Source organism: Pseudopipra pipra, chromosome 22, assembly GCF_036250125.1.
Source record: "Pseudopipra pipra isolate bDixPip1 chromosome 22, bDixPip1.hap1, whole genome shotgun sequence".
Classification (NCBI taxonomy): domain Eukaryota; kingdom Metazoa; phylum Chordata; class Aves; order Passeriformes; family Pipridae; genus Pseudopipra; species Pseudopipra pipra.
The window spans coordinates 5,176,861-5,196,213 of NC_087570.1; the positions used below are offsets into that span (position 1 = coordinate 5,176,861).

The 19,353-nt window shown below is 44.6% G+C and overlaps 2 protein-coding genes across 2 annotated transcripts in view; one reads left to right on the forward strand and one right to left on the reverse strand.

The window, feature by feature from the left end:
• DHRS3 (dehydrogenase/reductase 3) overlaps positions 1 to 7,049 on the reverse strand; it is a 29,897-nt gene extending 22,848 nt beyond the window's left edge. The window contains exons 1-2 of the mRNA XM_064678634.1: positions 6,799 to 7,049; positions 6,049 to 6,410 (exon numbers count right to left, since the gene is read on the reverse strand). Of these exons, the coding sequence (XP_064534704.1) occupies positions 6,049 to 6,243 (195 nt within the window). The 5' untranslated portion in view covers positions 6,244 to 6,410; positions 6,799 to 7,049. The remainder of the gene's footprint in view (positions 1 to 6,048; positions 6,411 to 6,798) is intronic.
• Positions 7,050 to 12,643: 5,594 nt separating this feature from the next.
• LOC135425886 (arylacetamide deacetylase-like 4) lies at positions 12,644 to 18,639 on the forward strand. Its single transcript, XM_064678635.1, has 4 exons — positions 12,644 to 13,990; positions 15,837 to 16,053; positions 16,802 to 16,865; positions 17,622 to 18,639. The coding sequence occupies exons 1-4, from the start codon at positions 13,820 to 13,822 to the stop codon at positions 18,391 to 18,393; spliced, it is 1,224 nt and encodes a 407-aa protein (XP_064534705.1). The 5' UTR covers positions 12,644 to 13,819; the 3' UTR covers positions 18,394 to 18,639.
• Positions 18,640 to 19,353: the final 714 nt, after the last annotated feature.

Below are 19,353 nucleotides of genomic sequence, written 5' to 3' on the forward strand. Positions count from 1 at the left end.
ATTTAAGTAAGATTAAAGTAACCATCATTTAACATATGCCTGAAACTGCTGTGTTCCTCTGGTGGTTTCTTTCCAACCACACACACACAACAGGAGAGATTAATCACCTGGTATTTGCACTGTGGGTAAATATTCTCATTATACTAAAATATATGCACCATAAAAAATGTGAACTTTCCTTTTAGATTACATTATCTTTTTCACTTTCAGACATGTCAGATTGCCTTTTCCAAATGGTTAGTTATGTGCATTTCTAAATGACTACAGAGAAATCCATTAGGCACATAAGGCTGTATGTCATTCTGGGATCTCCACAGGGCAGCAAGAACATTCAGGATGGGGACAGATGCTCACTTGACAACAGTTGTCTTAGCACTGAAATCTATAAATAAATAAATATCATATATATAAAATATATAAATTCTTTAAGGTACTTTGTGCAGCACACTGGCAGCATCAGAACTGTGTCCATTTCTTTTACAAACCTAATTTTATGATTTCATTATGTTAGGTCACAATGCCCGCTAAAAACAAGCACGTGGTGATTAATCAGATTCTGGGGGAACTCAGGTCCTTTCAGCTCTGAAGTCATGTAGTTTTTAATGAGCTCTTTTCTTTCTATCAGGACTAATCTCCTCTGGGGTGGCCAGAGCAGGTCTGGTCGTGTTCTGAGCTCAGAAGGAATGAACGTGTCAGAAATCAGTTCCTACTTGCAGAACACCAACGTCTTCCCGAGGACCAGCCCGGCCACGGTGCATTTGAAGCCTGACAGGAGCAGAAGGGCTTGCTGAGGTTCCTGCAGGTATCTCCTGCTTTCTCATCCCTTCCCCGCTCCTCCAGCACCTGGTCAGAAATGACACACCTTTGTACATGCCAAAAGACACATTTCAGGTTTGGAAAACCGCAGCCCATCCGGGTGGGCTCTGTGGCACCTTCACATTCCTGCGTGCCAGGAATTTCACATCAGGTTTTTCTGCTCTCCAATACAGATTAGTAAGAGTCCTCTACAGGTGCAATCAGAGGTGAATATTTGAGAATGGCCAATATTTTAGAAGACATTTTAGAATAAGAATTTTTAGTGAATCCATGTGAAATACAGCTTTTGTGCTACACCTCAAAAAAGGTCCCAGCTCTGAAACTGCAGCAGTCTTGGTATTTTGCCCTCACTTCAGGAGACAAGTATTAATTTAATTTCCAGCTCTAGTCACAATGCAGTTAATCTTTTATCATATAGCAGGGGTATGTGTTAGAAAGAAGTTTTTAGAAGGTATATATTAATCCCTACAAACCAGGACAATCATACACAGGCCATTCACTTAAGAACTGGACCTGACGATCCTCGTGGGTCCCTTCCAACTCAGCTTATTCTGTGAAATCTGTGAAATAATATGTCAGCGTGATTCATAACGACCAAAGTGAAAAATTCATAGACCTACAGATGCAGTTTGTGTGGGAGGAGCGTGCCATTGTAAAACTCATCTCAAAACTTGCCAGATTTTCCATTACTGGGAATACAAGGCTAAATTCTAAGACCTGATACCATTTTTTACGTAACCTCTCTGCAATACTCTCAGCTTAAACACAATTAATAGCCTTAAATCTCACACAGCTAAACCCCTCCAATTATACAAGGCTCTCAGGCACCAGCAATTCCTCTGAGGTTTTCAGTTCTGTTGGAGTTAGTGGAGCACTGAGGGAAACTCCAGGTTTCAGGAGCAGTGTGGGCTTGCAGAGCTTTCATCCCTTCCTTGGTGCTCCTTCCTCCACTGACATCTTACCACCCCAATTATCACTGAGCTGAAAGAGGACAGCACACCCAAATGGCAAGGGATCTTCCAAAATGCAGACATGAAGGTCTGACTTTGACAAATGTTGTGAAAATAAGGATGGAAAGAACAGTTGAGATTTCAGGGTTGTTGGTTATTTTTGTAGCCTAAACAAATTCGGGAGGAATATAAGGAAAATAAAACCAAGACAACAACAACAATCTCTGATCAGTTTTCAAAGCAGAAGCTTTCAAGTAGTGCCTAACAAAAGAGCAAGGCATACAAATGACATGCAAAAAACACATCAATCAAAACTTCAGCACTGGAGACCATCAAAACCAGGGCTGACAACTCCCTGGCAAAGGCACTATAATGAAAATGCTGTATGAAAAGCAAATGGCTGTGAGGAAACCAGGAGCAGTTTCCCACTGTACCCACCAGTGAATGAACCCATTCAGCCCCCACACCCCCTGACTGCTCACATCTGCAGAGGGCTGCTCTCCAACACAAGAAATACTGTTCAAAGGGGCCAGTCTTCCCAAAATTAACTGGATTATACAGTACGGTCTTTGCAAAACACCATTAGGCTTTGGAAGTGGATTTTTATTTCATAGGCATTAAATCATAAACTCATAAAAATCTCTCCTTCTCCTGTTTCATTAACAGACATTCTCTGCCATTTTGGCTCACAGAGCATCGACAGCTCCGAGCCTCCACAGAGCTACCAGTGTGTGAGACTGAGGCAGAGGTGATGCTCTGCTCCCAAAGACTTTTAAGGTACAGTCAAAATTCTCAAGAGCTAAAGCCAGCAACAGTGAGGATTATGAATTTTGCAAGCAACCAAGAAGGAACTGAAAGCCAAAAAAGTTCATTTCTCCAGCAATTCAGCCACAGCAAAGTAGCTCCTCAGCCGGCACTTACGAATCTGGACACATCTCTGGGAAGTTGAATTACAACACTTGAGCATTTCCGGAGAAAAGACAGGGCTGTTCATCCCTCATAATAACACTAACATGTCCTGCATCATCTGTAACCACTCCAGCTCTGCATGCAGCTCATTTACACGCTCTTGGCTTTTTCCAGAAGTGCTCCAGGAAGCATTTCGATACACAAGGCCTCCCATGACCAAGTAGTCCTTGACAGCTACTTGAAATTACAAATGGAGTATAGATCCTCTGACCTCTCAGGGTACACCTGAGCAGGGATGATCTAATAATTAAAGTCTCTCATTGCCTCAAAGTCGCTAATTGAAAAAAGCAGAAAATTCTGAAATTGCAAATAGAGCTGGCACAGCTTTGTGCACTTCTTGGCCATTTCATCAGAGAGGCCAATGAACAACCACTGGAAAGGAAACATCACCTGAGAAGGAAATGTCTCCTAGACATTTATCTGTCCAAGTCACATCTGAGGTACAATGGCAGAGCAATGGACATAAAAAAATGGGAGTAGAGAATGGGAATCTGGATGGATTTAAATGATCATGCCCAAGAGAATTCCATTCTCTTAAACTGAGAATTTCAGTCTCCGTGCTTGTGGGTCAAGTAGAAGCCACTGTATTTCCATTTGCAGAAACCCTTCTGGGATTTATTTCTTGCCATCTTCATAGCTCTAAATGCAAGATCCAATTTTACAGCAACAGAGTTGCAGATGTGACCATTCGTAACCTTGGTGAGAGGCGACATTTGTCACCTCACGTGAAAACAGCTCGGACACATCTCGCTTGTGAGTAACAAAACCAGCCTCTGCAACAGTGTCAGATGAAATCCCATCCAGTCTAGTTACCAGAGGAAGTTTCATATGCTCACAGTCCCAACTAACCTATCTTTGTGGAGATTCTAATCTCAAAAATATGGTTATATATCGCCGCCTACCTCCAAAACCCCGCCACTATGTCTGTGTGCGCAGGCGCCGGGGGGACCCGCTCAGGACATGCTGCACACCCACTGCTGGCACCTGAACCTGCCTGTTCCTGCTGCCATCCACCTCCTTGAGACACTGGGCCAGGCCCTGGGATTTCATGCCTTTGGTGGATGTCTTTTTCTGAACTCGGAATATTGTAGCTACGCCGTCCGGTAATCGGAGTCTGTTATAAATTGTTCATTGCGATCAATAATTCAAGCTTTACATATAATTGTTAAACAGTTAAAGGGGTAATAAGACAAGAGAAAAACAAAACAGTCGATTTTCACAAGCCTTAGCAAAAGATGACTTGGTAGCCACTTCAAGTCTTTTTCATGCCTTTTTGATTGTCTGAGGCAAAGTGTAAAGTTGAAGAGTGGTGCTAAGCAGAGGTTTTGCTCAGTCCATGGAGGCTGCATCAAACCCACAAAGTCAGGGTTGGGCACAGAAGGCGGGAAAGAAATGAAATCTCAGAGCAATGGGAGTGGAAACTACCACATGTAGGTAAAATTGCCATTAGAAGTGTTAAGGAGAATAAGTTGAGTTTGGTGTTTCTACCAAAGGCTGACAGGCAGTGCCACTGCCGGGGGGATCAGAACTTGCTGAGTGCCATACTTGGCTCACTGCATGGCACTGATGTAACTGAAAGGAGAATCTAATTCCAATTGAGTCAATACAAAAACTTAAAACACCCTGATGACAGACATGAAAATATCTCAAAAGGCAAAACCCCCCAAAGTTCTAACCAGCAAACAGAGCATTTCACAACATTATGTGAGACAAGTACAAAGGTTCCCAACCACTGCTCTCATTTATTCTTTCCTTCTAAAGATGTGTAGAGATTTTACAGATAAGACATAAGATGAACTATAGTCTGTGCCTGTTTACAGTGATTTCATCCCAGCTCTCTCTCTCAAACAGCCCCATCTCTTCTTGGCCCCTGTCCCCTGGTTCCCCTCAGGGCCAACAGCCATTGTTCAGCTCCCAGCTCGACTGCAGCAAAGCAGCTCTTGAAAGAGCTGTAGAAATGGTGGCACTTTAATGCCAGAGCTCAGCATAGCAACCAGCCGCCCTAAATAAATAAATAATGAAGCGTGGTATTCCAACAGATAATATAAATACACTTTCAGCAAATTGCTTGGGTCCAAAGGTCAGTCAACTTGTTTGCTCTGACTCCCAGAATGTGTAAATCTCAACATGATGTTTAAACACAAACATAGACAAACATCAAAGTTCAATGCTGACATATTTTACACCTCGGAGTTGAATGCCAGAATAGCTCTGTACCACACAGGGAAAACTGTAATGCATGTGTAAGGAAGTGACAAAACATTATCCCAAACTAAATGCAAATTTTTTTCTTTAAATATCCTCTCATTCTGTATTTTTCCTCTTCTCTATCCTCTATTTACTCTCATTCATCCTCTCACACAGAGAAGTATTTGTGCAGCTGTCTAATTTCACCATTCCTCCCCTTTATTACCCATCAAGGGGGAGATGAAACTTTCCATCCCAAGCCTCATTTCAGGGATGTGTGTTTCTGTGTCCCTGACTGAGTCACACACACGGACATACCTGTACTTGGGAAAACACCACATTTCAAGGTAAACCACCAGTTCCTGAGCTAGAGAATGGACACAGCAGCTACACTGGCTCTGCTGGGCTGCTGTGCAGACACACCAGTCTCAGCCTCTCTCCCTCTCTCCTAAAGGAAACGTGCAAACAACCTCACAGCTCCCACTCGAGCTGTGCTTTCCTTCCTTGCTGGGTTCTCATTCATCTTCCCCTCGGGCAGCTCTGGGCTGCCCAAAACCAAAATACAAGGGGGCTTCAGGAAGCACAAGAAATGAATTTCGTGCATGGATACCCATCGGGGTGAAAGGGAACTGCTGTCCCCACTCTCCCAGAGCCATATGCCCCGTCCCTCTGGGGTGACACGCGTGGGAGTGGCAGTGGCTGTGCCTCGGGAGGGCTCAGGGTGGGCTCAGCCCCTCTGTCCATGATCCCAGCACTGCCAGGAAACCAGCACCGGCTCCAGGCACGGGAGTCACCGGGCTCTCCTCTCCCTGCCACGGGAAACCTGGGCTGGGGCAAAAACCTTTGTCAGCAGAGGGGAATTCACGAGGGGGCCCTTTCTCACCGTCACGTTTTCTTGGATGAGACGGGGAAAGGCAGGATGCAGGGAAGGAGGAGCGGGCAACTTCTGAACTGTGCCCAGTGCAATGGCTCAGCACGCCGGGGTTCTGCAGAACGAGAGCCCCTTCTCCAGCAGCTTTTCCAGGCGATCCCATCAATCCCACCTGGAGGGGAGGGAAAGGGGGGGGACTCCCCGGCAGAGCAGCAGGTGGGCGCTCCCCCCTCCCCTCCATGGCGATGCTCTCACCTTCCTGGCTCCTCTCCTGGCGAACTCCCGGGCCAGGTGGCGACCGATGCCGCGGCCCCCGCCGGTGACCAGCACGTTCTCCTGGGATAGGTCCCGGAGCTTGGGCGGCAGCACCAGGCACACGGCAGCTTTCACCACCAGGTACACCATCTGCACCGGGAAGAGCAGCAGGGCGCCCAGCCACTTCCACATCATCCTCTTCTCCCAGGCAAAATTCTCTTCCAAACCTCCACAAAACCAAGTTGACACAGAAACAAAAGCAGTACCCTTCGTGCACCCCCAGATGGGTGACAAGTCTTCAACCCCCCCTTCCAAAACTTGGGGGCAAGAGGTTCTTGGGCTGCAAAAATCCTTCTCTTCCCCTAAAAACAAAAAAAAAAAAAAAAAAAAAAAAGGGGGGGGGGGTAGGAGTAAAGTAGTGCAGAAGACCAAGTCACTCCCCTGTTTCTTGGTCGGTGTCCTCTGGGATTGTCACATGCAGGTAAAACGGTTTCCTTGCCTTTTTAACTGGAAAGCTTTTTTTTTTTAATTAAAAGAGAAAAAAAAAAAAGTAAAATCAAAAGTAACCACACATCCCTCCGCTGCAAAGAGCCACATAAAAATCCAGTATCCAAATGGAAGGTTTTTATATTTGGAAAAATAAAATAAAGCAGCCTATGTCTCCAAATTTCAGCCTGCAGTGCCTTCCAGGCAGCTCATTTCTATTCTTAGACTCAGGAAATTGCTTAAATAAGACAGAATTGCCAGGACCTTCTTTTTAAGAAAGGCTCTATTCAGGGTGAGGTTGTTGTTTTTGTTTTTATATCTATAAATATCTATAGACGTTCTGTCCTGAGCCGGTTGCAAAGGTTGAGCTGGTCTCCGCCTCTCTCTGCCCCCTCTCCCGGTTTTTTCACTTGGAGTGTCTGATCACAGAGCAGGAATTACGCCGTGCACTAGTTCAGCTCTGGCTCTTACTCATTGCTCCCTATTGCTCTCTCTGCCGATCACGGCCGCGGCGCTGGGGAGGTTTTATACCCCATTAAGCCTGATTGACAGTTAAAGTGTCGGGGAGATTTCACTACTGTTCCTGGGAGTGGCCGCTGCTCTGCCCTCCCCCGCGCCGGCTGCGCCCAACGCCGCGGCGAGCGCGGCTCGCCCGGGGCCGGACCGGCTGCGGGCACGGGGGGCGAGCTGCGGGCACGGGGGGCGAGCTGCGGGCACGGGGGGCGAGCTGCGGGCACGGGGGGCTCGGGCCACGCTGGGCCAGCTGGGGGCACGCTGGGCTCGTGCCATGCTGGGCTTGTTGAATGCCGCGCTGGGCCAGCTGCCGGCCGCGCTGGGCGAGCTGCGGGCTCGCTGGGCCAGCTGGGCTCGTGCCACGCCGCGCTTATGCCACGCTGGGCCACCTGCAGGCCACACCGGGCTTGTGTCACGTTGGGCTCGCTGCGTGCCGTGCTGGGCTCGTGGCACGCTGGGCTTGCTACGTGCCACGTTGGGCTTGTTACCTGCTACACTGGGATCATAGCACCGGCCTCGCTCCGTGCCACACGGGCTCATGCCATGCTGGGCTCCTGCAGTGCTGGGCTTGCTGAATGCACTCAGGGCTCCTGCTGTGTTTGTCCTGCCGCCTGCCATGCTGGGCTCGTGGCACACTGGGCTTGCTACGTGGCACGTTGGGCTTGTTACCTGCTACACTGGGATCAAAGCACACTGGCCTTGCTGCATAGCACATGGGCTCATGCCGTGCTGGGCTGGCAGCATGTCCTGTTGGGCTCCCTGCACACCATGCTGGGCTCGCTCCGTGCCATGCTGGGCTCATGCCATGCTGGGCTCATGCCATGCTGGGCTCATGCCATGCTGGGCTCATACCGTGCTGGGCTCCCTGTGTGCCCTGTTGGGCTCCCTCCATGCTGCCTTGGGCTCTCTCTGTGCCGCTCCGGGCTCGTGCCACGTTGGAACCAAAGTGCTCTGTCACCAAGCTGGGCAGCCCCTGCCTCCTCCCTCACCCAGAAAGAAGGTGCTGTGGTCTGACAAGGGAAAAGCAGGTCCAGGAACAGTCAGGGTTAAGGCTGAGTTCACAGGAACCATCTCTGCACCATGGAGCTCTGGCAGGGAGCTACTTGCCTAAGATAAGCTGGCATGGAGGAAAAGGCTACTTTCAGCCCTAGATTGGCAGCCTGAACCCAGCCTAGGCTGATAGTCACCATCTAAGTACCCCTGGACCAGTGTTTTTATGGCCAGTGTGACAGCTCATGGATTTTCTGTGCTGGAAGATGTTTGCATTGCTGAAAGCTGCTGATTTCGTAGTGGGCAGTGAAAAAGGCAGGCTCCAAATGACAGAGGGAGACTCACTTCTCACAATACAGGGTGGTTTCTTCTCTCTCCCTTTCCAAGGCTTTTTTTTGTCCAGTGATGAGGGCACGGTTGCAACACCAGAAGGTCTCCATAGCACTTTAAACTATAACAGGAGAAAGGGCAAAGTGTGTTGCAGCTGGGCCCCCCAGCCTGGCTGTTTGCACTGTCAAGCATTAGGCAGGTCAGTTAAGTTTTCAGCTGTACAGATTAAGCTTTTCTGAGAGGGCTCCAACTGCACATTGCACCTGAGAGCTGCTCATGCCCAGTCAGGAGCTGTGGCAGCAATCAGAAATAAAATCACCTAAAATGCAAAGCTTTTGGGGATGTCAAAAGTTCTCAAGGATGTCAAACCTCACAGTGTTTTTTCAGAGCTGAGCTGGAAGGAACTTCGTGTTTATATCTGCATATATCATTAGGAATGTGCCAAAATGAATCCAGTCCCACACGTTCACTCAGGTCTGGATCCAGATGCACTATCCTGGGAAGCCATCTAGTGGTACACATTGGAACTGAGAAAAAAAATACCAATGTAAAGACTTTCTCCAACCTTTATGTCTGTAGTTCTAAAAAACTACCTCAGTGGGAGTGTGAGTCTAAGCATTTATACAAGTTATATTACACAACCAATAGAGGTGAGTTTGGAAGCTGAATCCCTTTGAAAATAAACTCAGTTTTATGCTTTGGAATCAAACAGGTATTTTTGGGAACAGGCATTGTTCAAAGTGGCCGAGTGGGAACAAAGTGTTCAGGGGTTGGTTGTTTGCAGAAAGAAGAGCAGCCCGAGTTTCTGGTACCCCCCCATGTCCAACAGCTTTATCATACAAAGGTTTTTTAACACAAAATATGAATAATGTCTAAATCCTTGAATTTCAGCTCCGTTAAGTTACACAAACATTTTAAGGAAAAAAAAAAGGAAATAAAATTGAGATAGACTTGCAGAGTTTTTACCTTTAACTGCCAGGTTACCTCATGTGAAATGAGCCATCTGACTGTCACTGCATCACCACAAAGTGTCAGGAGAGAGGCTTTTGGAGAAAGAAGATGAAGCCTTCTAACTGGAAACTTCAAGTCTGTGCATACTGTCAGAGTCAGTGAGTGTTCCCTAACTGAGCTGCCTCTGAAATAAGCAGAGCTCAGAGGATTTCCATGGCCCTTGGCAGCATTTAGCACCTCGGTGCGTTTTTACAGTAATACCTTTAGAAATGGAGCTTAGGGAGGCACCTGGCATTACAACTTTCCCCTCAGTCCAAAAACTCTGAAGGGGAGAGAGAAATTACCCAGAGAGCCCAGTGTCTGGTTTAAACAGGAATGACTCAGTGTCTGGACTGGGAACAAATATAACAACTTTCTGGTGCGGAAATAAGGAGCAGTGTTGAAAATGAAAGGATATGAACTCCATCAAAGTACATTTGATTTTTTTTGATTCCTGAGTTCAGTCTCTTTATGCATAAAGAGACCACAGACACATTTAAAGTGGAAAACTCAGCAATATTACACAGTTAACCTGTTTGGATTTAAAAGAAAATTCATTATTAATGTAAAACATTTGCAGTTCCTTTGAAGCCAGTGGGAGAGGAATAATCTTGTGAATATTGATTTAATGTATCTGTTTCCAGCTTGAATAATAATAATCTAAATATGTGTTGGAAGTGGTTTTTTTATTATTCATTATGACTTTGACCCATGTACAAAGTTGCTACCAAATTTGGAGTGGGAGTAAAAAGATACTTGTCTGTTTAAATTTCTGGGTTTGTACTCGTACAGCTTTTGGACTGTAGTTAGTGTAGATTTACTCATACTCTCAGTGAGAGTCACAGAATCTGACTTTTTCTGATTTGCCCTGTCTTGAAAGAAAAAACAGCAATGAAAAAGCAACATTTACCTCCAAAACAAGTTGATACACTCTCTATACACACCTTCATGTTGCACCTCTATTTATTGGCAGAGCTCTGACTCTGTTCACAGAGCCTTTGCAGCCAAGTTCCTGCCAGCCTTGGAAGGCTGTTCGTGCAAATGAAGTCGCTAAACTGCGAGAACTTTTGAAAGGAAAAAGAGCTGGAAATTAAAACCACACTCAAGGCATGTCTGAAAGCCATTTGGGCTAACAGTTCTGTGTTTTCAACTTAAAAAAAGCCACCCAAATATATACAGTACATTGGTGAAGAATGTGAAAACCTGGGAGCACAGAGGAGCAGTTACACAATGGAAAGTCTGTGTGACTGTGGTGTCAAGTAATACCAGTTTTTTACATCAATGCAAGGTTCTTGATCGTGGACAATCTATCATGATCACAGAATAAACCTAAACCCCCTTTTAAAAAGGAAAACCTTTTGCCAAGCTGATCTGTTTTGTGTTAGATGAAGTCCTGCTGTCAGATTTGGATAAATCAAGAGCTAAATTTTTGTGCTTCTTGATTTCATTCCTCCCTTGAGTTCACATTTTCCGTTTGAAACGTGTCCCAGTGGTTCTGTGATTTCACACTGTCCTTCTCTATGCTCTTAAATATTAAGAGTCTGATACTGTTGCCTTGTAAGTGGAGTTTTGCCACAGACTAAGCTGAAAGGCCCCAGGTTTCTGGTTAACTTCCAGCCCTGACAGCAAAGCCTCTGCATTCAGTCTTGTGTGAAAAGCTGCACTTGGATGTTTTGCTGCTTTCCCAGAGTCTCACACCGAGCAGTGTCATGAACAAAGATGACTGAGTAATTCTAAATTCTGGATGACATCCTTTTTTTAGATTCAGGATGTGTAAATATAATTGTCTCTCTAAGCAGAAGTGTTCAGAGTGCACGTAGGTGCTGTCTGGAATTCAAAGGGATGCAGCATCACGGATCTGGTACTTGTTTCACTTGCTGGTTGCTTTAGTACATTAGTTTGTCATTTGTACTAAGTGCCCTTCCTTTTCTTCACCTATCTCTAATTAGAAGCCAAATCTGTCTCAATCTGTTAGGCTGCTTCTTTGTATTGGAAGAGAGAACAGTGAAAAAATGCCACATGTGAGCAGGAATGGAGTGACTGCATTTGTTAAACTGATGGACTCACCTTCTCTTCCTTGCATTTACCTCACTTTTATACCAGTCAATATTTTCCCATCCCCTCTGACTAATTCCTCAGTCCTGGCAAAACTTCTAAGACACACAAGGAACTGGGGAGGCACAAGAATTATGTCCATAAGGCCCTCAAAATTAGAGAAAAATCCTGAAATCCTCCTAAACCAATGTGACATGGATTTTGACAAAAACTGAACAGCAGGCTAATGCCTGTAACAGGTTTGCACTGGAAACTTTTAAATGAGCTTAGGAAAGAAATCTCAGGATGAAATGTTCCCTGAATTCTTTCTAACAATGTCTTTTTAAAACAATTCCTTACATGCAGCTATAATTTCTTTTCAGAGCCAGTGGCTCACTGGTACGTACCGAGGTGAAATAATTCAGGGCCTCTGGCTGTCCTAAGGCTCTTCAAACTTGACAGTTCTACAAAGGAAGCCAAAAAGAGGAGCAATGTTAGGAAGAGAATGCTGCTGTCAAAGGCAAACATTTTTGGCTGGGAGGCTGGGATGGATCAGGTGTATGAATTGATGTGGAAAAATAAGATTGCATTAAATTCAATAAACCCCAACCTAGATATGCCTTCTCAGAATATATAAGTAGCCTTAAATTTTGCTTTAATTTATGTTGGGGTTTTTTTTGTTTGGTTTTGTTTTGGTTTGGAGTTTTTTAAAATCATTCCAGTTGATGTACTCTCAAAGGCTGGGATGGAATAGGAAGTTGGGAGGGGCTCAGTGAAGTGTCCTGCACCTCACAGTGATGGAAGAGATCAGTTGTTCCCCAGCTTGGTTGAATGATTTGAGTCAGTATTTCAAAGATGTCTATTGTGATTACAAGGTCCAGGCCTGCTGAGTTAAGCTGAGAGTTCCATGTTATAACTTACATGGATTTCTTGGTCTTCCTGCCTTAACAGCTTCTTGCTCTCTGTCTCTTTTAATTTTAAACCCCATAATTCCATCAGCTGTAGCTGCTGACCTCCACTGAAGTTGAGGATCACACCTCTTCTCTTAAGAATCCAGTCTTGTCACTCTTATCATCTGGTACTTTATGCCTTATGACTCATCTTGTTTACTCATTCCACACAGCTAAATGTTGTTTTACCCCACTGACTAGTTCGCCTTGAAGTTTCTTGCTCTTTCCTGTAATGCATATTTTGCATGAATGGGATTTTTCTAAGCAGATATATTTTTTCTGCTCTTTTAAAGTGTATAAGAAAAGCTAGAAAGGACTCACCTTTTTTGAGTCAAGATCCCTGGTTAGCCAAATGAAGAATAAAGTGGAGTATTTCTCCTCTATGGCCACGATTACAAGCTTTTATAAGGGTTTTAAAAGGCGGTGTCTGGGAGATTAGTGGGGATAAAGGAATATTTCAGAGTGTTCAGGGGATAAGTGTAGATTGTATTGCTTATGTCAAGCTGAGCTGATTCTTGTTAGCTTTTTAATGTTACCCAAACAAGTCTGGTGCAGTCACATGGTGGACAGAAATACGTGGAGTTGCACCTGGTCACTCATTCTTTCACTGTCATCACCTCCTCTGGTCCAAGCATTCGGGTACAGTGTGGTCTAATCACCCCTGAATGACAACAATGGGACACGTAGAGCTGTCTTGGAAAAAAATACCAAAATATGGAGTTGTTAAGCCATCAAAATCCTGTCTGCAGACAGAATCAGCACACAGGGTCAGGGCCAAAGTTCTCCAAGCCAAGGGGAAGTTTCCCTCTGCTGTCACTGGACCATTGGTGAGCCCAAAGACCCTTCCTGCACCCTGAGGGAGGGAGCTGCCAAATAACTGACAGCTCTGGATGGATCTCCAAAAGCAAAATTCCTTGGACTTTTACAGCTTCTAAGTGGCTGAGTCCTGGATGGCCTTCAGAATGTCTGTTCTAACTCTTGTGGCCAGCTGTCTGCCTCAGCAGGAGAGCAGGGGAGAGAGATCAGCACTGAGCAAAAAGCCTTCAAACCATCCTTCAGACCTATTCCAAGAGCAGAACCACTGCAACTCCTGAGCTTGGAGACTGGAGTCCAGCTCAGCCACTCTTCCCTGGGCTCTGGAGTTAGGGGTGTTATCATTACACTCGCTTGCAAAAAATCACAGGGAGCTATTCATAAAGCAGAATGCAATTAGACCAGATGAAAAATAAAGTCCATTTGCAATTTTGGAATATCCAAAGTAGTGGCACTTCCTGGCAGTGATTCTGCTGCACGTGAACTGTGACCATGCCAAGGGCAGTTGTCATGGCCGGATGTTTGTGAGCACCTGGAGCCTTGTCTGGAGGAGGAGGGTGGAGGGAACCTGGAATGCAAATTACTTCTCTGCGGAATCAGTCTGGAGGATATAAATACAGACAGGGTCAGATCAGTCCCTAACAAATTATTCTCACCAAAGAACAATGGAATCCTATTATACTCTGGTTTTAATAGCAGGAATTCTGGTTCTTTTTGTGTTACTGGTTTTAATTGTAACAGATTATAATTCCTTCAAGGCAGAGATTCCTCCTGATGTTGACCAGCCATCAAAGCTCCGTTTTTATCACTGTATGTACGCTCTGGTGGAAGTTCTGGTGAGTTGACCATGCTCTGTAATACTGGGATTTTCAGGAAAGGAAAAGCTGGAGAATGAAGATGTGCATGTAAATATTGCAACTACCTGTAATGGGAGCCACACAGTAACACAGGTTTAAAGACAAAGGCCAAAGGTTGACTTGATGTTCTATTACTGATGTAAAAGCAGCCAGTATGAGGTGAGTTCTTTTAAATACTGAGATATCCATTCTTATGTCACAATTGTTATTTGATTGCCTTCTATAATGAAATGATTGGTCCTGTGGGTGACAGGAGGGCTGTGGATATAATTTACATGAATAATAGTAATCAAAGTTTCTGTATCTCAGTGCAGTCTGATATATATAAGGCAGTTTCCTAAAGTTTGAATTAGCTGCAGTAATTTTCTTACCCATCATTCTGCAGTGACTGAATTACTGAGTTTTAGTTAGATACCATAGAATCAGGTGGGTTGGAAGACACCTCCAGAAGTGATCTAATGGAACCTCCTGGTTCAGCTACGTCTGTTATCACTTTATATTTAAGTACCTGTAAGCCAGACTCACTGTGCTGTGGGCTTTGCCATCCCAGAGACAGAACTCCAGATCATCTCTGGGTTCCCATCTTTGTTTCTAACTGATTTTCTTTCACCCAACTTGTTTGTTGCAGTCTGGTCTAGTTTTTTAGGAAGAAACAATCTGTGATACACAAGGTTGGAAAGAACAATTTCCAAAAGCAGAGCTGGCCTGTAGTTTGTGAGGCATTGATACAGAGATTTCTGTGGCTCAGAAGAGAACAATAAAATTTACAAATGGCTTGTGATGATTGTCACCATTGCAGAAGAATAAATTACAATAGTCCATAAGGGCATGTAAGTCCCCACATCATGGGAAGGGAAATGTTGTCCCTAGCAGGAAATACATCCATTAAAACATATGTTCAAAGTAAAGGAGGATTCTGGGGTGATCTTTAGACTATCTGAATTATCCTGGCCTTGGATAAGGAAATGTTTTGACACATTTAGCAAACCTTCCTTGTCTTCAAAATGTTTGTTTTCCTGTCTTCAGAATGTGATTTTTCCCTGATTAGATTTAAAAAACTAACTGCAGAGTCATCTCATATGAGATGTTGAAAAGGGCAGAGGTTTCACTGATGGGGAAGGAGATAAGATTCAGAACCATTTTCATCAGTTCTTCATTTAGTCCAGCAGCCCCTCACTAATGATTAGAGACCCAGTGATTTTCTTAAAGCTTGTTCTCACTGACCCTGTGCCATTGAGACAACCCAACACCAGTAATTTCCCAAACTTGCACACAGACTGGCAGGAGCCTTTTTCTCCCACTATACTAAATCCCATCATGGGAGGGATGTTTTCACCCCACCTAACCTTAAATCCTTTAACTGAGGTATCCAAAGTACACAGCCTCCCTTCATAATCCATGGAGATGAACAGACACCTCCATAACATGATTCAGCACACCTGAAATTGGAACTGTCCTCAAGAAATGCCTCTTTCTCTTCACTGATCAGAAAAGGAGCCCCAGGCCTCCCAACTTCCATACCTCAGCAAATGCCTGTTGTTACTTGTGGTAAATCCAGCTCACAGGAATTAGAAGGTATTTATATAATACATTTAATGGAACAAGTATTAGAACATTCTTCCAGAAACCACGAAGGTGTGCATTTTCATTTCCTTAACTGAAATCCCAAAGCCACCTGAGTTATTTGTGGGAATCCTATAAAGGAGCAAATAACCAACACAATTATCCTAAATATAGGATAGAAAAAGGTAAGTTGTGGCCTTTAGAGTGGGAAGACTTGTATTCCCTGTATTAATTTCTCACTTTTCCTGCTCTATCTGTCTAGGCAAAGAACTTGAGCCGTCTGGGGATCGTTGAGGAGCACACACTGCTCAGGCTGATCACAGATGGGCTGCCAATGTTGGGGGATTCCCAGCTCTGCATCAAAGATCTGCATTTTGATGGGGTGCCCGTGAGGATTTACCTCCCCAGAGAACCAGCTGCAGGCAAACGGAGAGGGGTCGTCCTCTTCCACGGAGGCTGCGGGATTTTCGGGAGCATCAGTAAGGAACTGAAAGAGAAAATGTGGTTATTTAGGATTGTTAACTGCATGTTTTTAAAAACTCTCCTGAACCTAAGAAGTGACCGAAGCTTAATTCGAGAGAGTGAGAGATAGAAAGCATTTAATGTTTATTCTGCCTTTTTAAACTCCCTAATCTGCACTTACTGAGAATTTAAATGATTTTTATAGGATATAGCACTTTTTATCATAGAACCGTAGGATCAAAAAATGCTTTGGGTTGGAAAGTACCTTAAAAATCATCTTGTTTCACCCCCTGCCATGGACAGGGACACCTTCCACTAGCCCAGGTAGCTCCAAGCCCCCTCCAGCCTGGCCTTGGACACTTCCAGGACACTTCCAGCAGCCACAGCTTCTCTGGGCAACCTGTGCCAGGGCCTCCCCACCTTCATTGTAAAAAATGTCTTTCCTTATATCCAAACTGATTTCTGCCCTCTCTCAGTTTAAAACCATTGCTCATTCTCTAATAGTAATAATGATAACTCCTTATTTTCCTCATAGATCAACACTCTCCCTAAATATATGAACCTCACAGCATGTGCTGATGACCAAAGTCTGGATTATTTTTATCCAAGCAAAAATTTGGGTACTCCCTAAATACTCCCTATTTAGGTCCCTAAATAGGCAAGGGGCCCACAGTCCCTCATGGCAATAAGTCATAAAAAAATAGGGGATGGTGCTGACTGAAGTTTTCTAAGATATTAATTACATCAACAACATTTCTTCTTCAGGAAGCCATGAAAGAGTCTGCCGGTACATAGCCAAAAAATCTGATTCAGTGGTTGTGTCTGTTGGGTAAGTGAGCTCCTCCCAGTGCTAATCCCAGAACTGGAGAACTCTGCTGCCTTCCCCCTGCTTCCCACACAGCCCTGAACTTACATTTCTTTGAATATAAGGACAGACACTAAGTGTTGTCCACCCCACACTGCTGATATGTGGGAGCAAGCACATGCCATGGGATGGCAATGGGAAATACCTGACCCAGGGGCAGAGCTACAGAAGGAATTTGTTTGCCAGCTCTTTTCAGAAGAACGAAGAGATTTTTTTGTTTTACATTGCTATCACCACAAAAATCATCCCCTTTCTTTGATAATAAGGAATTATAAGGTCAATGCCAGGTTTTAATATTTAAGGGGGATATTTAAAATCACCTGAGGGTGATTTTAAACTTAGACTTATTATTTACTCCTTAAAATCACCCCCAGGTGATTTTAAGGAGTAAATAATGAGTCTAAGATCTTTTAAAACCAGCATGGACCTCTGCTGCCTTTTAAAGATGTTTTGCTTGTGGGAAGTAGCTGGTGGTAGAAAGAGACTTCAGTTTCCAACAAATTCTTCCGTGAAAAGATTCATTACTAAAGGATTTTATTAAGTTGGGAGGAATTGGTTTTGGGAAGGAAAGGGAGGGGAAGCTGTTCTGGTTTGCTTCAGCACGTGAAACTTTAAACTAGGTAAGTAATACTGGTTTGGGGGAGTTTTTGCAACTGCATGGGATGTATTTAAGATGAGACTTAACAATGTGTAACACCAGCTGTATTTTCTGCCTCTCAGGTACCATTTATCACCTGAGTACAAGTATCCAGCCCAGACTCTGGAATGTCTGGCAGTTACTGTGCACTTCCTGCAGACTGCACGTGCCTACGGGGTGGATCCCGCTCGGGTTATTGTTTGTGGGGACAGTGTAGGGGGCACATACGCTGCCAGTGTTTGCCAGGAGCTGGTGCCCAGGACAGATCTGCCAAAGATCCGTGCCCAGGTGCTCATCTCTCCCTTTCTCCAAGCCCTGAACTTCAATCTGCCCTCTCACCACAAAAATGCTTTCGCTGCCTTCCTGTCCCGGGAGCGCACGGTCCGCTACATCCTCAGGTACCTGGGTAAGGATTGCTCCCTGCAGGAACCCATTTTGGCAGGTTCTCATGTTCCTGAGAGCATGAATGTGAAATACAGGAAATGGATAAACCCCGATCTTATCCCGGAGGAGTTCAAACTGGGCTATAAAGCACCGCCCCCCGCTTCATTCTTACCCCGAGTCCACGAGGAGGTCCCAGAGCTGTTTGAGTGCAGGGTTTCCCCTCTGCTGGCAGAGGATGCTGTTGTTTGTCACCTCCCTGACACCTGTATTGTCACCTTGGAGCACGATGTGCTCAGGGACGAGGGGCTGCTGTTCAAGAAACGCTTGGAGGACAACAATGTCAGAGTCACCTGGCACCACGTGGAAAAAGGCTTCCACTGCATTATAGGATTTTTTGGATATGGCATTTTCTCTTTTCCATCATCAAGTACAGTGGTGAACCACGCTGTCGACTTTATAAAAGGCTATTAAAATATTTTCTTTCACACTGCTGTGCAAAGAGAGTGTGATTCAATTAACTATTTACTAGTTATTTGTACATTAGAATCTAGGCAAGAAATTCTGACGCTAGCATGGTCTGCTCGGTTCTGATTTTTACTGCTATAACTTAGCAACATCATGTATTTTTATTTTTATTCTTTATTTTGTAAGCTTGCTTTGCTGTTCTCTTCTTGCATTGTAAGAATTTGTGTTCTCTTTGTGTGTCAAAGAATAAAAACTCACCATATCAAACAAACATTCAAAAGCAAGCAGTGTGTGAGTAATCAGCAGTGTGCACACCCATGCCCCCCGAGAGCAAAATCCCCCAAAATCAGCATGGCAGCACAGGGAAGTGCCCCCCAACACCTCTGGAGAGTGAAAATACCTTCATTACTTCAACTTGCTTACCTGGATTTTGGGGACATAACATGTAAACAGCGTGGAAGCTGCCAAGATAATTTCAAAAAGAGGAAGGAAAAGAAAAATCTGAGCTCAGTTGTTATATTGTTATTAGGACAGATCCAGCTTTGGTAACCACAGATGCCAAGATAATTGCCATTGCACAGCAGCCCTGCTGGGCACACAGTGCCTAGGCATTGTAAAATATTTGACATTGTGCAACCACCCTGCACCTGTGATATCCATGCATGCACAGCTGTGGAGACAGGTTGGTAATGTCTGTTCTCTCCCAGGCAAACTGTGAGTAGGAAGAAGATGGTGGGTTAAATTAAATATGGTGACAGGTAGGCTGGTGCAGATTTCTGCAGCAAGTCGCTGCTTGTGAATGCTCCTTCTCCAGTCCCTCTCAGCAAAATGAAATTCTATTTCTTCATGTTCTGTTGACACAACAGAGAGTTTATCTGGTTTGTTTTTCCTATTGCAGGTAGTAGCAATTTGCTCTTCAAAGAAATTCTTCCAGGAGTAACTAATGTGATAAGAGTTCCAAATGTT

Bases quoted from the DNA above. Each gene is read 5' to 3' on its own strand.
- LOC135425886 (XM_064678635.1), top strand. From the start codon at position 13,820: ATGGAATCCTATTATACTCTGGTTTTAATAGCAGGAATTCTGGTTCTT. The intron at 16,054-16,801 runs GTAAGGAACTGA...TTTCTTCTTCAG, and splicing joins CGGGATTTTCGGGAGCATCA to GAAGCCATGAAAGAGTCTGC. The intron at 16,866-17,621 runs GTAAGTGAGCTC...TCTGCCTCTCAG, and splicing joins TCAGTGGTTGTGTCTGTTGG to GTACCATTTATCACCTGAGT.